Raw genomic sequence first — 23,572 nt, forward strand, 5'->3', positions numbered from 1 at the left:
CGGCACCTAAGGGGTTAATTGTGCTGATCACGGCCCCCTGTAAGAGATCGGATGCTGCTAGGCAGCAGGGGGCAGTCATGTACACAGTTTGTAGTATATTCTAACTAGAAGCGTCCCCATCACCATGGGAACGCCTCTGTGTTAGAATATACTGTCGGAAATGAGGTTTCACGATCTCACTCATATCCGACAGTATATTCTAACATAGAGGCGTTCCCATGGTGATGGGGACGCTTCAAGTTAAAATATACCATCGGATTGGAGAAAACTCCGATCTGATGGTATAAAAGGGACTCCAGACTTTACATTGAAAGTCAATGGGGACGGATCCGTTTGAAATGGCACCATATTGTGTCAACGTCAAACGGATCCGTCCCCATTGACTTGCATTGTAATTCAGGACGGATCCGTTTGGCTCCGCACGGCCAGGCGGACACCAAAACGACTTTTTTTTCATGTCCGTGGATCCTCCAAAAATCAAGGAAGACCCACGGACGAAAAAACGGTCACGGATCACGGGAAAACGGAACCCCGTTTTGCGGACCGCAAAAAAATACGGTCGTGTGCATGAGGCCTTAATGACATTGGCTGTATATTTAAGATTGTTGTCCTGCTGCAGAATAAATTTGGAGTCCATCAGATGCCTCCCTGATGGTACTGCATGATGGATATGTGTCTCCTGTATTTCTCAGCATTTTTTCATACATGCCTAAATCTCTTGCACAGTGCTGAAAAAGTTTTTTGTTCAACTTGTAATTAATTTTTTAACTTCCCTGTTCTTTCTGTTCTTGAGTCATGTGGGCTGTCCTACTTACTGACAGCTATCTCCAGGGGTGCACCTAGCCTTTCTGCTGCCTAAGACAAAAACTAAAACTGTGCCTTCCCCCCCCAAATGCCAATTTCTTAACCTAACCCCTTCCCTTCTGCCCATGGCCCTTCAGCTGCCCCCTGTTGCCCCTACCTGGTGCTGCCTGAGCAGATTGCCTTACCTGGCCTTATTGGTGGTGCACCCCTGGCTATCTCTGTATACTTAGTCATGCAGTGTTAGCTGTCAATCACCAAATAGGATTACCACATTGATGGATGAGCCATCAATACCTCATTGGCAGGAGTCTGACACACCACACCTCTGCTTGTACAGCTGTTCTGAAGTAACTTAGGTGCTAGATCTACACAGCTTCATCCATTGTGTAGTGGTCAGAGCTGGTTACTGCTGCGCTGCTCCTATTGAAGTGAATGGTGGCGGAACTGCTGCAGAAGAGCTGATCAGCCCGGTGTCTGACTCTCACCGATCAGATATTGATGGCCTATCCTGTGTATAGGCCATCAATATAAAAGTCCTGGACAACCCCTCTTGATAAATAAAATGCAAGTTATACAGAATATTGTCTTCTAAGATTATAGATCTGCTCAGTTCCCACTGTGCTGTAACATACTGGGGGAGATTTAGCAAAACTGGTGTAAAGGAAAACTGGCTTAGCTGCCCATAGCAACCAATCGGATTCCACCTTTCATTTTTCAAAGGAGGTCTGAAAAATAAAACGTGGAATCTGATTTCCTTTACACCAGTGTTAATAAATCTACCTCACTGCCTGTAGATTACACCATCTTCTTAGATTTTTGTGGTTTTAAGAGTCTTAAATTTAGGTAATTACAACCTCACGTGAACAACAACACATGACAAATTACACCGTGTCTTTTTGTAACAAAAACTAGACCAAAATGCGGAAGCTGTATGTAAAAATCAAGTAGATCCTTAATGCTTCCATAAAAAAAGAAGGTAAGTAGAAGCCATGTGCTGCTAATCAAATGAGTGTGACCACCTGTAGAAAAGCTGGTCTGGAGCATTCAAGCATGACATCAGCAATGATCTTACAGAACCCATCTTTGCTGCCCATCAATCTGGAAAGAGTTAGAATGCCACTTTTCTCATCAATAGCTTTTATTAAATTTTTTCAGGAAAGCTTTGGTATACATTATCGGTGAGAAAGATTAAGTGGAAATTCAAGACAGTTGACTATCATCCCAGGAGGGGATGTCCCAGCTAATTCACTCTGAGGTCTGACTGTACAATGCTCAGAGAAATTGCAGAGATACATATAAGACTCTACAGAACCTCAGTTAGCTTATTAAATGTTCAAGTTCATGACAGTACAACTAAAAGAAGACTGTACAAGTATGACCTGTTTGCAAGTCTTGCCAGGTGAAAGCCTCTTCGGCTTAAGTTGCATCTAAACAAACCACAAGACTTCTGGAACAATGGGGTAGACTTACTTAGTGTCATACTTTACATTGTCTCAGTCTTTGGAGTATCCTAAATCCTGCGCCAGTTTTACACTAGTGCACCAGAAATTTTGCCACGTGCCAGAATAATGAGGTACATTTATTAAAACGGGTGTAAAGGAAAACTGGCTTAGTTACCCATAGCAACCAATCAGATTCCACCTTACATTTTTCAGAGCTCTTCAATTTTCCTTTATACCAGTTTGATAAATGTCCCCTAATGTGTCTGCACCAAAAAAACTGTCTAGTCTAAGTTTACTCCACCTATAAATTGGCTTAGTTCCACTATAAAAACGCACCAAATTTTTGGTGCATGGAGAAGAGTTTAGACCAGTGTAAACCGTTATATGCCAATAAAAATTACCAGACCGCATGAAATATAAATATAATTTATTGACACAATATATAAATAAGTGCAGGAAAAGGCGACATCCACATCAGGAGACACAACTGGTGACTCAATCCCCATTATACATAATATTAAAGTGCAAGTGCATATAAGTATCTCATACATACAATGAAAAAAGTCAGTTTACCCATTACAGGGCTCCAGATGGCGACCAAAATGGTCACAAATGCGACCTAGAATTGCTAAATGGCGACAAGACTTTGTAGTCTTGTCGCCATTTGCGCCTAGACCCGCCACTGCTCTGCCGCTTTCACAAACTGACATGGCACGCGCTGCTCTCAGCGCGTGCCATGTTCTCGACAACACAGGGGAGAAGGAGGCAGTCCCTCCCCCCTGTACTGCTGCTGCCGCTGCCACCAATGGGCTGATAGCAGGGAGGAGGAGGGGAGGGGCTATGGCCACTGCGCCACCAATGAATATAGTTTATGCTTAATACAAATGCAGGCTGCGGGTGCCGGACACATCCCATACCTGGCACCCAGCCTCTATGCTGCGGCACTGCACCCCCCCCCCCAACCCCAGTATTATAAATCAGAATCATTGGTGGTGCTGACGTTCCATAAAATGTGGAATGCACGCGGCTTTTTTGGTGTTTTATTTTTTTCATGTGGTATCGAGTATCGCAATACTTTTTTATGGTATCGAAATCAAGTCAAAATTTTGGTATCGTGACAACCCTAGGTAAGACGTGTGTGTTGTTTTTTTTTTATTATTATACCGTAATTATATGTATTTTAAATTTGGCGACTAAATTTTTTAAGGTTAGGAGCCAATTGCTCCTTGATATTTTTTTTTTGTCTGGAGCCCTGCATTATGTGTCTCCTCTGGGATGGTGCCAGCCCCGATGCACGTTTTGGCGGACCTTCGTCTGGGAGCAGTGTAAACAGTTAGCAAATGTGGTTCAAAGCACGTACGCCAGTTTTTTGGTACAAAAATGCGTAAAAAAAACGTTACATTTTCGATAGTAAAGTTGCCCCAATGTTCTTTGGACAGACGAAACTAAAGTGTGATGTTTGGCCATAGGGTACAGTGCATACACAGCATATCAGCACAAGCACCTCACCTCATACCATGCATGGTGGTGTAGGGGTGTGATGATTTGGGTTTGTTTTGCAGCCATGGGACCTGGGCACTTTGCAATCATTGAATTGACCATGCACTCTTCTATATACCAAGGTATTCTAGAGTCAAATGTGAGGCCATCTATTCAACAGCTAAAGCTTGTCTGAAACTGGATCATGCAACAGGACAGTGATCCCAATAATACCGGCAACAGAATGGCTGAAAAAAAATCAAATGCGGTCATTTATCAAACTGGTGTAAAGTAGAACTAGTTTAGTTGCCCATAGCAACCAATCAGATTCCACCTTTCATTTTCCAAAGGAGCTGTCAAATATGAAAGGTGGAATCTGATTGGTTGCTATGGGCAACTAAGCCAGTTCTACTTTACACCAGTTTGATAAATGACCCCAAAAGTGTTGCAAAGGCCCAGTCAAAGTCCAGACCTCAGTCCAATTGAAATGCTATTGATTTATGAGGCATGCTTAGTTTTTCAAGCAAATTATCTATTTTGGCTTCATTTTTGTTGAAAATCTTTTGAGGTTTGTTTATCTGATTTTGAATGTACCTAATTTTAAGACCTTCTAAGGACCAGGTGCCCTAATATGTAAAACCATTCTCTCTCTCTCTCTCTCTCTCTCTCTCTCTCTATATATATATATATATATATATATATATATATATATATATATATACAGTACAGACCAAAAGTTTGGACACACCTTCTCAATCAAAGAGTTTTCTTTATTTTCATGACTATGACAATTGTAGATTCACACTGAAGGCATCAAAACTATGAATTAACACATGTGGAATTATATTCATAACAAACAAGTGTGAAACAACTGAAAATATGTCATATTCTAGGTTCTTCAAAGTAGCCACCTTTTGCTTTGATTAATGCTTTGCACACTCTTGGCATTCTCTTGATGAGCTTCAAGAGGTAGTCCCCTGAAATGGTTTTCACTTCACAGGTGTGCCCTGTCAGGTTTAATAAGTGGGATTTCTTGCCTTATAAATGGGGTTGGGACCATCAGTGGCGTTGAGGAGAAGTCAGGTGGATACACAGCTGATAGTCCTACTGAATAGACTGTTAGAATTTGTATTATTGCAAGAAAAAAGCAGCTAAGTAAAGAAAAACGAGTGGCCATCATTACTTTAAGAAATGAAGGTCAGTCAGTCAGCCGAAAAATTGGGAAAACTTTGAAAGTAAGGGCTATTTGACCATGAAGGAGAGTGATGGGGTGCTGCGCCAGATGACCTGGCCTCCACAGTCACCGGACCTGAACCCAATCGAGATGGTTTGGGGTGAGCTGGACTGCAGAGTGAAAGCAAAAGGGCCAACAAGTGCTAAGCATCTCTGGGAACTCCTTCAAGACTGTTGGAAGACCATTTCAGGGACTACCTCTTGAAGCTCATCAAGAGAATGCCAAGAGTGTGCAAAGCAGTAATCAAAGCAAAAGGTGGCTACTTTGAAGAACCTAGAATATGACATATTTTCAGTTGTTTCACACTTGTTTGTTATGTATATAATTCCACATGTGTTAATTCATAGTTTTGATGCCTTCATAGTCATGAAAATAAAGAAAACTCTTTGAATTAGAAGGTGTGTCCAAACTTTTGGTCTGTACTGTATATATTATTACAGTGGTCACTCAAGTTACAATATTAATTGGTTCCAGGACGACTATCGTATGTTGAAACTATTGTAACTTGAGCAATCGGTTCCAAAGCCCCAAAATGTCGTCCAAGATAATGAAGATTTAAGAAAAATAAGCAGATAACTAAGACAGATAAAGCAAGTCCTTACATATAACAGTCAGGAATAGCTGATAATTAGCAACTAATACAGATATTTTACCAGAGAAGTGGCCTTGATTGGTTGGATCTGGGTCTGAGACATTGTATGTTGAGTCTGGTTTCAACTTGGGTCAAAAAAGACCATTGTATGTTGAAAATATTGTATCCTGAGGCCATTGTGTCTTGAGGGAGCACTGTACATACATATACACTTTATACATTCTTCATTTCAGGCAGATTCGCTTAACATTTCTGGTACAAATTTACAAACCAATGTGGCTGTATCCAAAGGCTCAGCCTGCATAGCCCTCCCAGAGTCGCCTCGTGTCACCTACTCCCTGTTTCAGGAACAGTGCTTGTCAATGGTAAGTGTGACTGTCTTATTAGCTCTCTAGAACCCCCAACTATTTTAAAAAAAAGGGCTGTACACATACTGCAGTGTGAATAATAGACAAATACTACTTCAGTCCAGTTTTTTTGCCATCCACACCCTCTGAGTCTTCCATCCTTTTTACCCGAGAGTGGCTGTTGTCTCGCTACCCTATCACTTTGCTGCCTGGCTTCCCCATTTCCTGATTTGTAAATGACCAACTTTCATGTTGGGCTACTTTAACATCCCGATAGACAGCCCTACCTCCCCATCTGGCTTCTAGCTACTTTCTAACCACCTGTCTTGGCCTTTCACAAGCTTTGTCAAACAAAGCTTGAAAAAGACTCGTATGAGTCGAAACGTTGCTTGTTTGGTGAATAAATTCTGAAGTAACATTGAAGACGTTGAGTGCCGCAGTCATCTCTTCATCTTTCAATAACAGTGGGAAACATATTCACATGTCACATGACATTACAAATTCTGACTACTGGAGCCCAGAGACTACACACTGCCACACACAACAGTCAGAATTTTAAATGTCGTGTGCCAAAATTCAATGAATGTGGACTTACAAATTAAAATCATTAAGAATGAGGCACATCTTATAACTGTTTTCTTTCTGGGTTTTTTTCCAGCAAACTATTGCTGATACCAGAAGCATAAGCTTGACAGCTGTTGGCATGCATTTATGGCAGGCACTGAAAGCTGGTTACCCCCTCGATTTACAGCGAGCTGGCTTAACACCTGCTATACAGAAGACGATTACAGAGGTCATTAAAGGGCCAACTATCAACTCAGGTCAGACAATTTCTGATATTTTTTTAAAGACTGATTACTTTTAAAGACAAACCACATAAAGAATTATACACAAATTAAGGGAGTTTTCCAAGACATAAGGCTGTATTACACTTGCCGATTTTTTTAGCCGATGATCACTAACGAATGTTCGTAGTAAAACTGCTGCTGATTGCCCGATGAACAAGCAAGCGCTTGTTCATTGGGCAATTGTGATTTTTAAAGGATAACTGTCATATTTTTATTTTTTTTGCTAAAGTGTAGGGCAAGTGATAGGTAACATTTTTGCAATAGACTTTATTTAGCCAAAACGTTTATTTTTGGTAGAAAACTGGGTCTGAAATGGCCCTTAGCAGCACTCTTCAAAAGAGCGTTGCTAAGGGCCATCCGTCTCCGAATAGAAAAGACGGGCTGTGCAGCCAGACGCTATGCTTCTGCCTCCCGTGCTTCTCTGGGAGACAGAAGGCTGGGCATAGGAGTCTTAGCAGTTAAAATTACATTTATATTCCCCCTTTCTATGCAATCTAATGCTCCGTTACATTCACTGACTTGCGATCCATGTGATAATAATTCATGTAGCAGCCGCCGGCTCACCGCGTACAGTGCTTCTACTTCCGGCGGCTGCTACATGAATTATTATCACAGGGATCGCAGGTCAGTGAATGTAACGGAGCATTAGATTGCATAGAAAGGGGGAATATAAATGTCATTTTAACTCCTGTGCCCAGCCTTCTGTCTTATAGATGACCTAACCTTAGGTCATTAATATAGGAATAGCAGGTATCTAACTTTCCGCACCCCTGCCGGTCAATTGTTTGCACAAGTACTGAACTACATAGCTCTTCACTGTGTGTGATTACTGTATCATTAAAGGGGTTTTCATATTCTTTGTTGGCCTACTAGTTGGAGTACTATTTTTGTTTACTCTGTTTTAATCTACTTATCTTTTTTTTTTTTGCAAATAAGTAAAATACTATAAAAGTAGCACATATCACTGGGTACCACATATCAAAATTGATAACCCTAAAAAAAGAAAATCCCTAAAAAAACACGCCATATGGTATTGAACAATGTGTGTCCTACCAGACACAACATGAGGGTGATCCACAAACCTAAAAAGTTTGTAAGATCTGTAGTGGCGGCAAAGTCTCAAGTAACAATGTCATTACAAAATAGTGTGTATTAGGATTTATTGTTATATAGAGCATATATTTAAAAAAATGCATATAGGCTGCTTGACTTTGCCAGTACCTTGCATTTAAAAAGAAAAAAAGTGGACAGATGACTCAAGGAGTTAGAAAAAGCAGAATTTCTGCCAACAGTTTTCTCCTGAGTGTTATTACAGATAAACTAACGTAAGACTTCCAGAAGTGTGAAAGGGGTGCAGGAGAAGCATTGTGGATTTCCCCAATACAAGTGCAGGACACAAGGACAAGGAAGCAATATATCGGAGCTCTGTGCACCTGCAAACTAACCACTGTACTGATGATTTTCTTACGGGTAGCAGCTGAGTAAGGTTAGGCATACTACTGAACAAAGGTAGTATCACCAATAGGATCTGGAAATTGGCTGGGAAGCTTGGGGGAAGAGGGTGGAGGCCAAACCCTTATTTTCAAGGTAGATGCATTTTCTCAGGGGAATGCCGTGAAGAAGGCCTTATGAGCTTGGGAGGCCTCTGTTTCATTGGAGCTGTGTTGGCAGCAATCATGTGACGTGGATGTCATGACGTTATACCACAATGTAAAAGCGATCTGTCAGCGGAGGTTATGATTAGAGTTGAGCGAACCTGCCTTTTGGCGGGTTCGGGGTTTAAGTGAATTACGTAATGGATTCCTTATCGTAATTCAATGCCGGCTTGCCAAACGGAATGCATTTAGAGGCATTCCTTTTTGCATACCGTCATAATACAAGTGTATGGTCACCAGAACGGAACCCTCGGGGCTGGCCATACACTTGTATTATGCGGCATTTCGGCATTAAATTATGTGGTTGATTCTGTGAGAATAGTGATAGATTCCGTGAGGCAGAGTGTTCTGTTCAGTGGTCCATTCATTCTTGGAATCAACGCAAGTCCCTGTCCATGCACCCCACTGATGTAATTTGATATGTCCGACAATCTTTAAAGGTGCGCACGTCCTGTAAAACAGATTTCCGTTTACCACCAGATCTTAAAATGCGTATCACAGTTTTTCCTCAAAGTGAATATTAAAATTTTGTGTTATACAAGATAAACACATAGGGGGAGCTTTAACAAAGTGAGTGCAATTGAAAAGGCGGATCAGTTGCTTTTTCCATTCCTCTAGTTTTTCTAAATGTCCCCCAGTATTACTACATGTGATTTTATAATAATGTTATATTTACAGATCTGTCAAGTTTTCAAGCTATAAGGTCATTATTGGATCCTGAAATTGATATCTACCTCGTAAGAATGGTGATCACTCTGCTTGAAAAAGAGGATAAGGTTGAGCTGAAGAAGAAAACACTTGGCCTCCCCAAGGAACAACCACAAAGTCTACTTTTGCAAGCAAGGGACAAGCCACAGGAACAAGAGCACACACAGCCTACAACTACTATGGACAAGAGTCATCTTTGGATTGAAAAAGAGGTTAGATGGTCTCTGTTAGTTCTGTTAACTATTAGTTCTGAAATGTTAAAGAGCTAGTCTCATAATGGCAACCCTTTTCCACGTGCCTGAATAGGACATCTCCGGAGGGTCCTCATGACAGGATCCCACTCTGTAAGTTGAAATGGAGAGACATTTTGTTTTCTGCACTTGCCCAGTCTCTTCAGCCACCTATTTGAATGACTGCCAAAAAATACTAAAAGTAGATTTGAATGAAAGGAGTTTGAGGAGAAGAATATTGATGATCTATCATCAGGATAGGTCATTAATATCAGATCAGTGGTGGTCCGACTTCAGGCACCCCCACCAATCCGCTGTTTGAAGAGGCCACTGTGCACACCGGAGTACCATGGTCTCTTTAAACAACGGATTGGTAGGGGTGCCTGAAGACGGACCACCACTGATCTGATATTAATGACCTATCCTGATGATAGGTCATCAATATTCTTCTCCTCGAAAACTCCTTTAATTCAAATCTACTAGCCTCCTCTTAGGCTAGTCATGTCACATTCATTGGTTAAATGGACTATTTTCATCTTGGCCCCATTCAAGTGAAATGACCTGAGCTGCAATACCAAGCATAGCTGTGAGGAGGCCGCAGCACTCACTGGAGCTCTACAGCCTCTTCAAACAGCTGATCAGTGTCGGGTGGACTACTAATCTGGTATTGATGACCTATCTTGAGGATAGATCATCAATATTCTGCTCCCAGAAAACCTCTGTAATTTCCATCTGTATTTACAATTTTGCTCAATATTTTATATTAATTCTGCATGTAAGTTGTAAATTATATGAATATATGCTTTAAACGGACGTCGGTAAAGTGTAGTACAGAAAAGTTGGAGGGTAACTCTTTTGTTTCTGAGACTTTGACCTCATTTATAAAAAAAATGTCTTCGCTTTAATTCTTTTTACCTTAGGGGTTCCAGCTAGTTTTTGCTTTAAAGGCTCAAATAAGTTTTCCTTTTTGCATTCTATTGGTTATTACTTTATATAATAGATATATACATATAGATATATACAGTAGATCATAGAAGGTATAGGAATCCTTGTGTGTGATGGGACACACCCTATTGCCCAGTGAAGTACCCATTTATCAATTTAACAAAACAGGAGGTTTAACAAAACAATTGCTCAAAGTACTGTTAAATGAAGCCACAGAATTGCCTTAAGGGGACACACGTATTTACTAATACAGACATGTCCAAAGACTCCTCTTTAACAATCTATATAATAGAGAAAAGCAAAGGCATTTACCAAATATCAAATCTTCAGCACTTTATTGTTTCAAGATAAAATGAGCAGCCAATAGATGCTGGTAACATATCAGGCCACTGCCGTTTTGCCCCACGTTTTTTTGAGCTTTGATGTTATGGTGTTCACCGTGTGCTGAAAATGATGTCCTTATTGTGCCATAATGCGATACCAAATTTGCATAGTTTTCAGAAACCTTTTTAGAAAATAACTAATTTCTTTGCCATTTTTTGACACCAAAGGCTTTTTTATATTTCCATGTACAGAGCTGTATGTTCTTTTTTGTGAGGCGAACTGTAAAGTTTAACATTTTGGGGTTTGTATGACTATTTTATGGGTGGGATAAGGTGACCAAAAAAATGGCGAATCGTGGATAATTTTTTTCCATTATTGTGTTCACCGCAGTGGAAAAGTATTTTGATATTTCAATAGTTTGGACATTTCCGGACGTAGTGAAACCTGTTATGTTACTTTTAGTCACCTTAGGTGACTTGAACATACGATCTTCTGACCGCTTGGTTCCTCCACTGCAATAGAATGCTATTGCAGTCTGTGGGATTCTGACAGGCTGCCAATGAAGCCATGCCTTGGCCACAGGTTTTTAGACAAATAGCCATGATAGGCCTTGGAACCTTCAGAATTCCCCAGGCTGTCATGAAAACTGATTGTAGCCCCATCGGAGGACAGAGGAAGTTCCATCTGCTTAATTCACAAGATGCCACAGTCCTTATTGACAGCAGCATCTGAGAGGTTAAATGACCAGGATAGGCATCATTGCTGGTCTTGGTGACTGCAGGCAGTTGCTTGCTGTACTATACAGCCAGCAACTGCCATGTATGGAGTGAGCTTGCTTCATACATCCCCTGCACTCTAATGTCATATATGTAGGGCATTATGTGTTAAGGGGTTAAAAATGCAGAAAAGAGCAGATGTTCTTTAAAGTGGTTTTCCAAAAACTTTATATTGATAGCCTATCCTTAGAATAGGTTATCCATATCAGATCAGTAGGGACCTGGTACCCCCGCCTATCAGCTGTGTAGTGGGCAGTGCTGGTTACTGCAGCACTGCCTCCATTCACTTGAACAGGAGCAGCGCTGGCCACTACACAGTGGATGGAGCGTTGTATTTCCGGTGGAGAACTGCTGCTGAAAAAAAGGTCCGACACCCAGCACCCCCAAGATCTGATGCAGATCCCTGCCCTAAGGATAGGACATCAATAAAAATAAAAAAAAGTCCCGGAAAACCCTTTTAGATTATACAGTCACATTCACTAAAAAGAATGCTGGGAATGAAGAGAAGTATTGTGGAACCATTTTCCACTGCAATATATAGTTCAATCAGTGATTACTTTCACAATATTTACTTCTATATGCTTTACATTTTATTCAGGAACCAGCCAAAGAAATCACATCGAGTGTACAGAAAGATTGCACATCTGTTGTGGCCCCGATCAAGCTTGCCTCATGGAATCAGCAGGTGCTGGATGAAGACACTGAGGAATTATTCTCAGACTCCCAGGTTCAGGTAACTGACATTAAGCACCATTACAATGCACTATTTCTGTCTATTAGGCCTCATGCACACGACCGTTGTTTTGGTCCGCATCCGAGCCCCAGTTTTTGCGGCTTGGATGCAGACCCATTCACTTCAATGGGGCCGCAAAAGATGCGGACAGCACTCCGTGTGCTGTCTGCATCTGTTGCTCCGTTCCGTGGTCCGCAAAAAAAAAATATAACCTGCCCTATTCTTGTCTGTTTTGCGGACAAGAATAGGGAGTTATATCAATGGCTGTCTGTGCCGTTCCGCAAATGGTGGAAAGCACACGTACGCCATCCGTGTTTTGCGGACCGCAAAACACACAACGGTCGTGTGCATGAGGCCTTAGACAACTGGCTCTAGCTTCTGATCTTTTTGAAAATAAACGCACCTCACACATAAAAACAAAGTGATGCTAAACCCATTTTATTAGGGAGTGCCTTGGGGATAGCGGCAGAATTGTTGGGTCATATGTTCTATGCGCCACTGATATTTTCAAGCCTTTTCCCTGAATACACAGGAATAGGTAAAACATTCTATTTGTAGACCAAGTACCGCTAAAAAAATTGTTCCAGAAAAAAATTATCATTATTGTTCATATCAGCTAGTCATTTATAATCCCTTTTCGATGAGTTGCCTTGCTACTGTATTAAGCTGTTACTAAGAGCTCAGGTTCTTAGTGCATGTTCCTGCTTCACACCCGGGGTCCGAGGAAGCTCTTATCTTGTCTGCTAACACTTTGATAGTCCTCGTGCATACCAGGACATGACCAAAGGGGACTTTTTCAGTGATCAGACTGGGGGAGCCAGGGGTTAAGTATACCTTGGGAAGATGAATACTAAAATTGGACAGTTGTTTTGGGACACAGACAATTTTCCATAGAGCAGTTATGAGTATAATTTTACCAGCTCTAGCACCCATACAGTTCTCCATGTCTGTACAGTGCGTACACCCATCTATGCATTAACTCTGTTCTATTGAAATTGCTAGTGTTGATCCCAGCAACCAAAATATTACTGCTTTTATTACCAAATTTGCTCCAGAAAAAGCAATGCTGAAGTCAAATTTTTTTGTGTGCATATTTATATCTTCCTAAACTTGTTTCAATACCTCATACCAAAACAAAAATAAATAAAAAAAAATCACTAAGGCCTGTTTCACACTGCCAGCAGGCTGTTCCAGCATAGAATGCCGGGAATTGACCAGACAAAAAATACTGCGCACAACGGTATTTGTCCAACCGTTTTTTTCTGCATATTTGCAGGATCGCGGCCAGATCACTACCAGACACCATTATAGTCATTAGGGCCAGGCGGCATTTCGGCAGCCTCCAGCAATGCTGAATCCAGCCTGCTGGATCGGCAGGTGTAAGTATGAAAGGAGCCTAAGCTGGATCTGGCCTTTTAGGCTATTTTCACATAACTATGAAAAAACCAAATGGTCAGTTTTTTTACCATGGTTTATTCACTGATGCATTTCTGAAAAATCACCATTAAAAAAGACCCCCTTCAATTGTATGATGGCTGTCGGGCTGTGAAAACATAGGACATATGCTATTTTTTTTTAACGTCTGTTATTTATTAGCCGTTAAAAATAAATACTGCAATGAGCCATTTTTCACTGTAGCCTAATCCTTTTCCACACCATGATGTCATAGTACATTAAAGGGGTTATCCAACCCCCATAATGACCACTCCAATGCCCGGGCACCTTGTATACATTATACTTACCTGCTCCCCAGCACATGCGTCGCTCCGGATCCCTGACGGCTGCTGCATCTCCCCGTCACTCGGATTAAAACATCCTCTTCAGTGTTTACCTGCATGCCTTCTCCATTGTAGCAGTGGTGCAGGGTAATTGCATGGGAGGAACCATGTCAGTGGCACGATTAAGCCTAAGGCTCAGTTCAGACCTGAGCGTTTTACAGCGCGTTCCTACGCGCTGTAAAACGCTCAACAAGGAGAAACCAGTGCCTCCCTATGGGAATGGTTCTCACCTGGGCGTTTTACAGCGCGTACGATCGCGCTGTAAAACGCCCGACGCTCAAACAAGTACATGAGCGTTTTTTTTGGGCGTTTGTCGCGCGTTCCCGTACATAGACTTTCGGGAACGCGCGACAATGTGTGTTCACTTGTCTCTGTATGCGCGCTTGTAAACGCCCGTACAATCGCGCATACAGAGCGCTCCTTTCAGAACGCTCTGGTGTGAACCCAGCGTAATCGTTACACTGTATAGGGGTTCAGGGACGCCCTTGTTGAGATGATAGGACTGCTCATGTAAATTTTATATATTTCTATAAACAGGCACCATTTACTGGCATACAGAGGTATGTCAGTAGATTAAGTATATTGTGATAAAAAGAACTTTATAGAATTAAAACATATAAAAATTCTTAAAAAATAAATTACACAAATACATCTTTAAAAGAAAAATAAACATTTTGGGGGCTGTTTCTTAAGAATTATATGGCACTTTTTGGCGTGTGAATGTTGCAGATTTTGTTGCAATGGTTTTTTAAGGCACCACTTTTCCCGAGTCACATTTTTTCACGCACAAGTCCTAAAGAGAAACCTATGGGAAAAAATGCCACACCTGGCTACATGCTACTTATTAGGGAAAAAAGGCCACTGACCCAAAATCCCACCAAAAATAAAGAAAAACTGCCTAAAAAAATGTACATATATATATATATATATATACATTGAAATTGTAAAAGCTACAATTTTTCCCATCTTTCTGTAAAAATGGTGAGATAAAAAATCCAAAAAGCTGTATGGTCCTGAAGGGTTTAGGAAACCAACATATTTAGAATTTCCAAACAAGCCCATTTGTCATTCTGCTGTGTACCATAATTTGGTTATTTTGTTTTTTCAGACACCAAAAAGAAAACTGCCTGGATGGTTTGAAGCTCCAAAAGAAACTGCAAGGTCATCTAATATCAAAAAAGCCAAAACTGTGAAGAAGAAAGGCCTTTTTGGATGAATGCTTGAATTATATTTTTTTTTATATGCTGTCGTATGTTTAGATTCAATACCGTTTCTCTATTAATCCTACTTAAAGTTAATGGATTGCCAGCAGTCTGCAGTATTGGTCCATCTGAGTGTTATCAATTGTTTCCCTCCACCCTCTGACACTGGCAGCATTGATTGGATAGGGGCAGGGTCACCCCCATCCCTTAACTGGCAATTCATTCATAAACTTCTAGTAGGAGTAATAGAGGAATGGCACAACATTGAGAATTCTAAGCTAATTTTTTTTGTAATATACGGTAGAAGCCAAGTTGCAAGTTGGTAATTTTCTTATTATGTAAAGACCAGTGTGCATACTTGTAGTGTGGGGCCAACAATACTCTAAGGTGTATGAGCGAAGCATGACGGTCCCCCAGTGTCTACTGTGAGGAGTTACAAGGAAGGGTCATATTAGATTTAACATGCTTGATCTTTTGTACCTCAGGGATATAAGTGGTACAATATGACAGCCACTTATCACCCATTTACCTATGGCCACCAAAAACTTGTTCCTCTGATCCAAGTTTACATGATGATTTAGGAGTTAGGAGACATAGTTATCAGCAGAACAAATATTGTGTAAATATATAAATGTAAAATATATGTCTAGCATTTTTTCACCAAAATAATTACAATATGTTTTTTTAATATTTGATTCGTTTTCTGGGAACTTGTTAAATAAAGAAAAGTAACAGTAAATCTTTTCATGTATATAAAACACCAGAATTTATCACTACAGAGGCTACGGTTAATTGTATTACATTTACAGGGTTTCAAGCACTAAGAATGAAGTGCAATGCTTTAAGGGGTTGTCTGAGTTAAACTTGGACAGCCCATGTAATTGGTCAAAAATAACAAAAGATTGGATCCGCACCCTTTTTCTCCCCTGCTTATTTCAGCATTGCTGTCCAGTCTTCCTTGTTCCTGACATTATCTTCCTGGCTGTAGCGGTGATGTTACATGCACACAGGTCACCATGCTGCCAATTACTGGCCTGAGATATCACCGCTGAGGCCAGCGATTGGCTGCAGCAGGACCTGTATGCTCAGAACATCACCGCTGCAGTCAGGCAAACAAACAGAAGCGCGAAGGACCTGAGTGCAGTGCAGGAAGAAGGGCAGAAAAGTGGTATCGATTCTTTTGTTTTAGACTATTTACAGGGGCTGTCCTAGTTTTTATTTAACAAACCATTTAAAGAAGACTTCCCATAAGCAACTAATTGCATGTGAATAACAAGGTTGTATGGCCAGTGAAAATGTTTTAACAAAGGCTCAGACACGTGTAAAATAATGAAATAAGGAGAGTGGCCTGACTAAAGATGTATGAACACATGAGACACTTCACGCCTACTGACAATCCTGCTCCATCCTGCTGTACCAGAGATCTTGCTGTGTCCTAACCATGGGAACTTACTGCAGGCAATTTGTGTACTTGATATCTTCATTCTTGGGGCTCATGCACACACATGACCGTGTTTTTTGTCCACATCTGATCCACATTTTTTGCAGGTCGAATGCAGACCCATTCACTTCTATATGCCCGATCCGCGGCCCCGCAAAAAAGTAGAATATATGGTCAAGTGTATACAGTCGTGGCCAAAAGTTTTGAGAATGACACAAATATTCGTTTTCACAAAGTTTGCTGCTAAACTGCTTTTAGATCTTTGTTTCAGTTGTTTCTGTGATGTAGTGAAATATAATTACACGCACTTCATACGTTTCAAAGGCTTTTATCGACAATTACATGACATTTATGCAAAGAGTCAGTATTTGCAGTGTTGGCCCTTCTTTTTCAGGACCTCTGCAATTCGACTGGGAATGCTCTCAATCAACTTCTGGGCCAATTCCTGACAGATAGCGACCCATTCTTTCATAATCACTTCTTGGAGTTTGTCAGAATTAGTGGGTTTTTGTTTGTCCACCCGCCTCTTGAGGATTGACCACAAGTTCTCAATGGGATATAGATCTGGGGAGTTTGCAGGCCATGGACCCAAAATGTCAACATTTTGGTCCCCGAGCCACCTAGTTATCCCTTTTGCCTTATGGCACGGTGCTCCATTGTGGTGGAAAATGCATTGTTCTTCACCAAACTGTTGTTGGATTGTTGGAAGAAGTTGCCGTTGGAGGGTGTTTTGGTACCATTCTTTATTCATTGCTGTGTTTTTGGGCAAAATTGTGAGTGAGCCCACTCCCTTGGATGAGAAGCAACCCCACACATGAATGGTCTCAGGATGCTTTACTGTTGGCATGACACAGGACTGATGGTAGCGCTCACCTTTTCTTCTCCGGACAAGCCTTTTTCCAGATGCCCCAAACAATCGGAAAGAGGCTTCATCTGAGAATATGACTTTGCCCCAGTCCTCAGCAGTCCATTCACCTTACTTTCTGCAGAAGATCAATCTGTCCCTGATGTTTTTTTTGGAGAGAAGTGGCTTCTTTGCTGCCCTTCTTGACACCAGGCCATCTTCCAAAAGTCTTCGCCTCACTGTGCGTGCAGATGCGCTCACACATGCCTGCTGCCATTCCTGAGCAAGCTCTGCACTGGTGGCACTCCGATCCCGCAGCTGAATCCTCTTTAGGAGACGATCCTGGCGCTTGCTGGACTTTCTTGGACGCCCTGAAGCCTTCTTAACAAGAATTGAACCTCTTTCCTTGAAGTTCTGATGATCCTATAAATTGTTGATTGAGGTGCAATCTTAGTAGCCACAATATCCTTGCCTGTGAAGCCATTTTTATGCAACGCAATGATGGCTGCACGCGTTTCTTTGCAGGTCACCATGGTTAACAATGGAAGAACAATGATTTCAAGCATCACCCTCCTTTTAACATGTCAAGTCTGCCATTTTAACCCAATCAGCCTGACAATGATCTCCAGCCTTGTGCTCGTCAACATTCTCACCTGAGTTAACAAGACGATTACTGAAATGATCTCAGCAGGTCCTTTAATGACAGCAATGAAATGCAGTGGAAAGGTTTTTTTGGGTTTAAGTTAATTTTCATGGCAAAGAAGGACTATGCAATTCATCTGATCACTCTTCATAACATTCTGGAGTATATGCAAATTGCTATTATAAAAACTTAAGCAGCAACTTTTCCAATTTCCAATATTTATGTAATTCTCAAAACTTTTGGCCACGACTGTATATCCAATATCTGTGTTTTGCGGATCTGCGATTTGTGGACCGCAAAAACGCCAACAGTTGTGTGCATGAGCCCTTAGTTGTAGGCTTCAGCCTTATGGTGACCCATAGCAAAAATAAAGGCCCAGAAAGGGCAGCGCACCCTCCAATATGGCACCTACTCTGGAAACTTTGTCCAGAGACAACTTTGGAAGTGGTTGGGTGATTTGCCCATTCTGCATCTAAAGCCCCTGAAGCAGCATTGGAAAACCAGGCCAACCCAGAGGATAGTGATGATAAATCCTGGAAAGGGGGGAGGCTGGACGTGGCTGTGAAACCCCCAATATAGCGCTCTGCCATCCAGCTGCAACAAGATCCTCATCTCCCTCAGAGACTGGATCTAAATGCAGTGTGGTAAATGCATTCCCTCCACATAATCCTGACACAATTCTGTAGTCGGGATGTGTTTACAGCAGTTTCTCTGCAATGCCACTCTGGCTTCTAAATATACTCATAGCTGGGCTAAAAGAGGAGATGGCCTTGGTTAGGCATGATGTAGAAAAGGTGAAGGAGAGACTGACAAAGGTGGAAGCCAGAGTGAGCACTCTGGGGGATCAGATCCCTCCACTCCAGAAAGATCTCAGGAAAAACTGCAGACTTTTTAGGAGTTGAATAAAACAGAACCTTGGAAAAAAGGCTCTGTTTAGTTGGTATGTTTGAAAAAGCGAAGGGGCAATCCTAGAGACTTCTTTCAAGCTTGGCTACAGAAAACATCACCTTGATTTTCCACCTCGCTTTGTATTAACCAAGCTACTGCACTTCAATGCTAGACATTATTTTGTGGAAAACCCAGGATCATCCTGAGCTCACAACTGAGGCAGTCTCAATATACTCAGTTTTTTTCTGCAGAAGGGCAGAACACCGTTTAGGCCTCGTTCACATCACCGTTTCTCCTTTCCGTTCTCCGGCTCTGTTGAGGAGCAGGAGGACGGATTCTGCAGATAACTGAGCGTAACGGAGCCTAAAGACCCCATAGACTATAATGGGGTTTGTTCAGTGTCTGCTCAGAACATGATTTTTGAGCGGAGACGAAAGTTCTGCATGCAGGAGAACTTTCCGGAGATCGGAAAGGATAAACGGTGATGTGAACGAGGCCTTACTGACAATAAAAAAGACTATGGGGGAAGATGCTGTTGCTCCGAGAGGTTCAGCTCTCTGCAACTGATGCGCCTTCTGCACTTTGATTGTAAGGGCCAGGCAGTGTAAAGGTGACTTCTCCTAAAGTCTTGCGCTGTGCTGTGCACTTCAGTAGCCGATGCAGAACAGGAAAGAGGTTCTCCTGCAATTCTCTTCCATACTGCAAGCCTCCTTCCTGTACTGCATCTGTGCCAGATACTGAAGTGCACAGCACAACGCAAGACTGGGGTTTTACAAGATTTTCTTACTGATGACCTATTCTCAAGATAGGTCATCAGTATCTGAAGTTGGACCCCCACTGATCAGCTGTTTGAGAAGGTAATGGTGCTCCTGTGAGCGCTGCGGTCTTCTCTCTGCTTTTCCTAGGCCAGTGACGTCACGTAGCCTAGAAGTGAATGGGGCTGAGCTGCAATACCAAGCATAGCCACTATGCAATGTACGGCGCTGTGCTTGGCGAGCACCGCTGCCTTCTCAAAACAGCTGATCAATGGGGGTCCTGGGTGTCGGACCACCACCGATCAGATACTCATAGGTCATTAGTATTAAAATCTCAGAAAACCCTTTTAAGGAGAAGTCCAGGTTTACACTGCCTGGCCCTGTCAAAGTGCAGAGGGCTTGGCAGTTGCAGAGAGCACTGAGCCTCCATGTGTTATAGCAACACCCCCATTGATTCTACAGGCTTATTAACATATATTAAAACATAATTTTTCTCAGTAATGCAGGCACATATGAACATGGGCCCAACACAGATGCCTTCAGCTGCTAAGTGCACATGCAGCAGGTCAGTCAGTTTCATAGGTGCAAATCTGCTGACGGATGCCCTTTAAGAAAATGATACATTTGTTATAAATCATACAGAGCTTCAGGGGGAGTTGTATAACTTTGGCGTTTCTTGAATTCCTGTGTCATGCCCTGCACTAGGCATAACAATGTATTGGTCCTGATATTTAGATCCGCGCTGCCGATATCCCAAACCAGAAATCCAAAGCAGCTGGGAAGACCAAGTTGCTGCTCTCCACACAAGCTGTCTGCGTTGCCTCTCTCTCCTGGTTTCCTCCTCCTGTAATCCCTCTCAGAGACAAACTAGAGAAGATCCAAGGTAGTGAAGTACTGCAACACTAGGTTCAGCCAAGGATATTTATTATACTTACAGGATATGATATAAAACCAGATGTCCTGGCAAGCCCGACCCAGGTTTCGCCATGCTTTTTCAAGGGCCTTAGTATCTTCCATGCTATTCAATCCTAAATAACGCCCCTATTTGCATATGAGCAGGTCTTGCATAGCTCATTCCAATTTTACAATTGACAATTCCTTATAAATCACAAGTACCAATAAATAAAATAGACACACATAGCAAATGTAAAATTACTACTAAAAATGCATTTATAATTCATAAAACAATTCCTCATTCTCAATTCTTTTAAACCGATCACATGTTTCTGGCAACCAGTCCTCTTTGGAGTTCCCCCTTAACATTATTACTCAACACCATACTTGGTTTTACATATACCCCACCCTTCTACTTATAATGAACACACTCTTTCTTAGTTCATAAAACTAGTCCTGAGACCGCACTCTCCTCTGCTCTGTTCACGTCAAGTAATGAATGGTTTTAGATTCAGGTCTATATTCAGACCATCAGGTTGCAGTAAGTTCATACAATAAATCTACTCCACCTCTTTTTGATTGATTTGTTTTACTGGATCTCCTCCTCTCCATTTCTTTCCCACTAAGGCTACTTTCACACTAGCGTTTCTATTTTCCGGTATTTAGATCTGTCATAGGATCTCAGTACCGGAGAAAAACGCTTCTGTTTTGTCACCATTCATTGTCAACGGGGACAAAATGTAACTGAACAGAACAGAATGCTCCAAAATGCATTCCGTTCCGTTTGGTTGCGTTCCCAGACCTGAGAGCAAACCGCAGCAAGCTGTGGTTTTCTTTCTGTCATGAGATGCAGAGCAAGACGTCATGACCCACAATGCAATTCAATGGGGACAGATCCATTTAACTCTGATACAATAGAAAACGGATCCGTCCCCCATTGACTTTCAATGGGGTTCATGACGGATCAGTCTTGGCTATGTTAAAGATAATACAACCGGAATCATTCATAACGGATGCAGATGGTTGTATTATCAGTAACTGAAGCGTTTTTGCTGAGCTTTGCCGGATTCAGCAAAAATGTTAGTGTGAAAATAGCCTAACTTGACACAAATGAATTTCAGCCCTCTAGGATTTTTACCATAAACCTTTTTTAAAATGCAGAGAAACAAGGATTTTTTTTAATTACCTATGTGTTCTTGTACATGTGTTTTAAATTTTTGTAAGGGTCTTCCCACGTACTGGAAAAATAAAAGCTAATGAGATGCAATAAGAATATGATATTAAAGGGAACCTGTGTTTCCTTTAATATCATATCTTCTGTAAGACAATGGGGGTCATCTACCCGTACGTGCTGGACTGCCCTTGTGACCTCCAGTAGGTAGGAAGAACCTTCCGTAAATTACCCCTTGAGGATACAAGCATTTTTCACCTTAAGGACCAGGTCGTTTTTTTGCAAATCTGACATGTTTGACTTATGTGGTGTTAAAGATGTGTGAATTTTATTCTATATTTTGTATCTCTAGGACTGTAATGAGTTAACTTTTTCTTCTCCAAGTGCCCACCCACCCCCTCTTTGTTTCAAGACTGGAGAAGAGAGGGGGGGTGCAAAGAGCTGTGCTGTGGGATTTGTCTGATTTCTCATCCTTGTACAGGCGTCCCAACAAGGGAGCTACAGTCATGTGAAAAAATTAGGACACCCTTTGAAAGCATGTGGTTTTTTGTAACATTTTTAATAAATGGTTATTTCATCTCCGTTTCAACAATACAGAGAGATTAAAGTAATCCAACTAAACAAAGAAAACTGAAGAAAAGTCTTTTCAAGATCTTCTGTAAATGTCATTCTACAAAAATGCCTATTCTAACTGAGGAAAAAGATAGGACACCCTCACATGTATTCCCTCTTAAATTGGCTCAGATCTCACACAGGTATATCACACCAGGTGCACATAATTAGTAGATCGTTACTCTGCATGTTGAATGAGGCTTGCCCTATTTAAACCTCAGACATTTAGTTTGGTGTGCTCCTGACTGTTGAAGTGAGAGTGAGCACCATGGTGAGAGCAAAAGAGCTGTCAGAGGACTTCAGAAAAAAGATTGTAGCAGCCTATGAGTCTGGGAAGGGATTTAAAAAGATCTCAAAAGATTTTGAAATCAGCCATTCCACTGTCCGGAAGATAGTCTACAAGTGGAGGGCTTTCAAAACAACTGCCAACATGCCCAGGACTGGTCGCCCCAGCAAGTTCACCCCAAGAGCAGACCGCAAGATGCTAAAAGAGGTATCCAAAAACCCTAAAGTGTCATCTCGAGAACTACAGCAGGCTCTGGCTACTGTTGATGTAGAAGTACATGCCTCTACAATCAGAAAGAGACTGTACAAGTTTAACTTGCATGGGAGGTGTGCAAGGAGGAAACCTTTGCTTTCCAAGAGAAACATCGAGGCCAGACTGACATTTGCCAGCGATAAAGTTGACAAAGACCAGGACTTCTGGAATAATGTTCTTTGGACAGATGAGTCCAAAATTGAATTATTTGGACACAACAGCAGAGGACATGTTTGGCGTAAACCAAACACAGCATTCCAAGAAAAGAACCTCATACCAACTGTGAAGCATGGAGGTGGAAGTGTCATGGTTTGGGGCTGCTTTGCTGCAGCAGGACCTGGTCAGCTCACCATCATAGAATCCACGATGAATTCTACTGTGTATCAGAAGGTGCTTGAAGAACATGTGAGACCATCAGTTAGAAAATTAAAGCTGAAGCGGAACTGGACCATGCAACATGACAATGACCCAAAACATACTAGTAAATCAACCAAAGATTGGCTGAAAAAGAAGAAATGGAGAGTCCTGGAATGGCCAAGTCAAAGTCCAGATTTGAATCCCATTGAGATGCTGTGGGGTGACTTGAAAAGGGCTGTACGTGCAAGAAACCCCTCAAACATCTCACAGCTGAAAAAGTTCTGCATTGAGGAGTGGGGTAAAATTTCCTCAGACCGATGTCGAAGACTGGT

At 41.6% G+C, this 23,572-nt stretch overlaps 1 protein-coding gene across 2 annotated transcripts in view; it reads left to right on the top strand.

Annotated features, from left to right (window-relative positions):
* Nucleotides 1-23,572, top strand: part of WRN (WRN RecQ like helicase) — a 230,960-nt gene that overhangs the window by 202,853 nt on the left and 4,535 nt on the right. For both annotated transcript variants that reach the window (XM_040417879.1, XM_040417880.1), the window contains 5 exons: nucleotides 5,785-5,916; nucleotides 6,557-6,719; nucleotides 9,080-9,321; nucleotides 11,983-12,117; nucleotides 15,004-16,265. In XM_040417879.1, the coding sequence (XP_040273813.1) occupies nucleotides 5,785-5,916; nucleotides 6,557-6,719; nucleotides 9,080-9,321; nucleotides 11,983-12,117; nucleotides 15,004-15,111 (780 nt within the window). In that variant the 3' untranslated portion in view covers nucleotides 15,112-16,265. The remainder of the gene's footprint in view (nucleotides 1-5,784; nucleotides 5,917-6,556; nucleotides 6,720-9,079; nucleotides 9,322-11,982; nucleotides 12,118-15,003; nucleotides 16,266-23,572) is intronic.

This window comes from Bufo bufo, chromosome 2 (genome assembly GCF_905171765.1).
Source record: "Bufo bufo chromosome 2, aBufBuf1.1, whole genome shotgun sequence".
Lineage (NCBI taxonomy): Eukaryota > Metazoa > Chordata > Amphibia > Anura > Bufonidae > Bufo > Bufo bufo.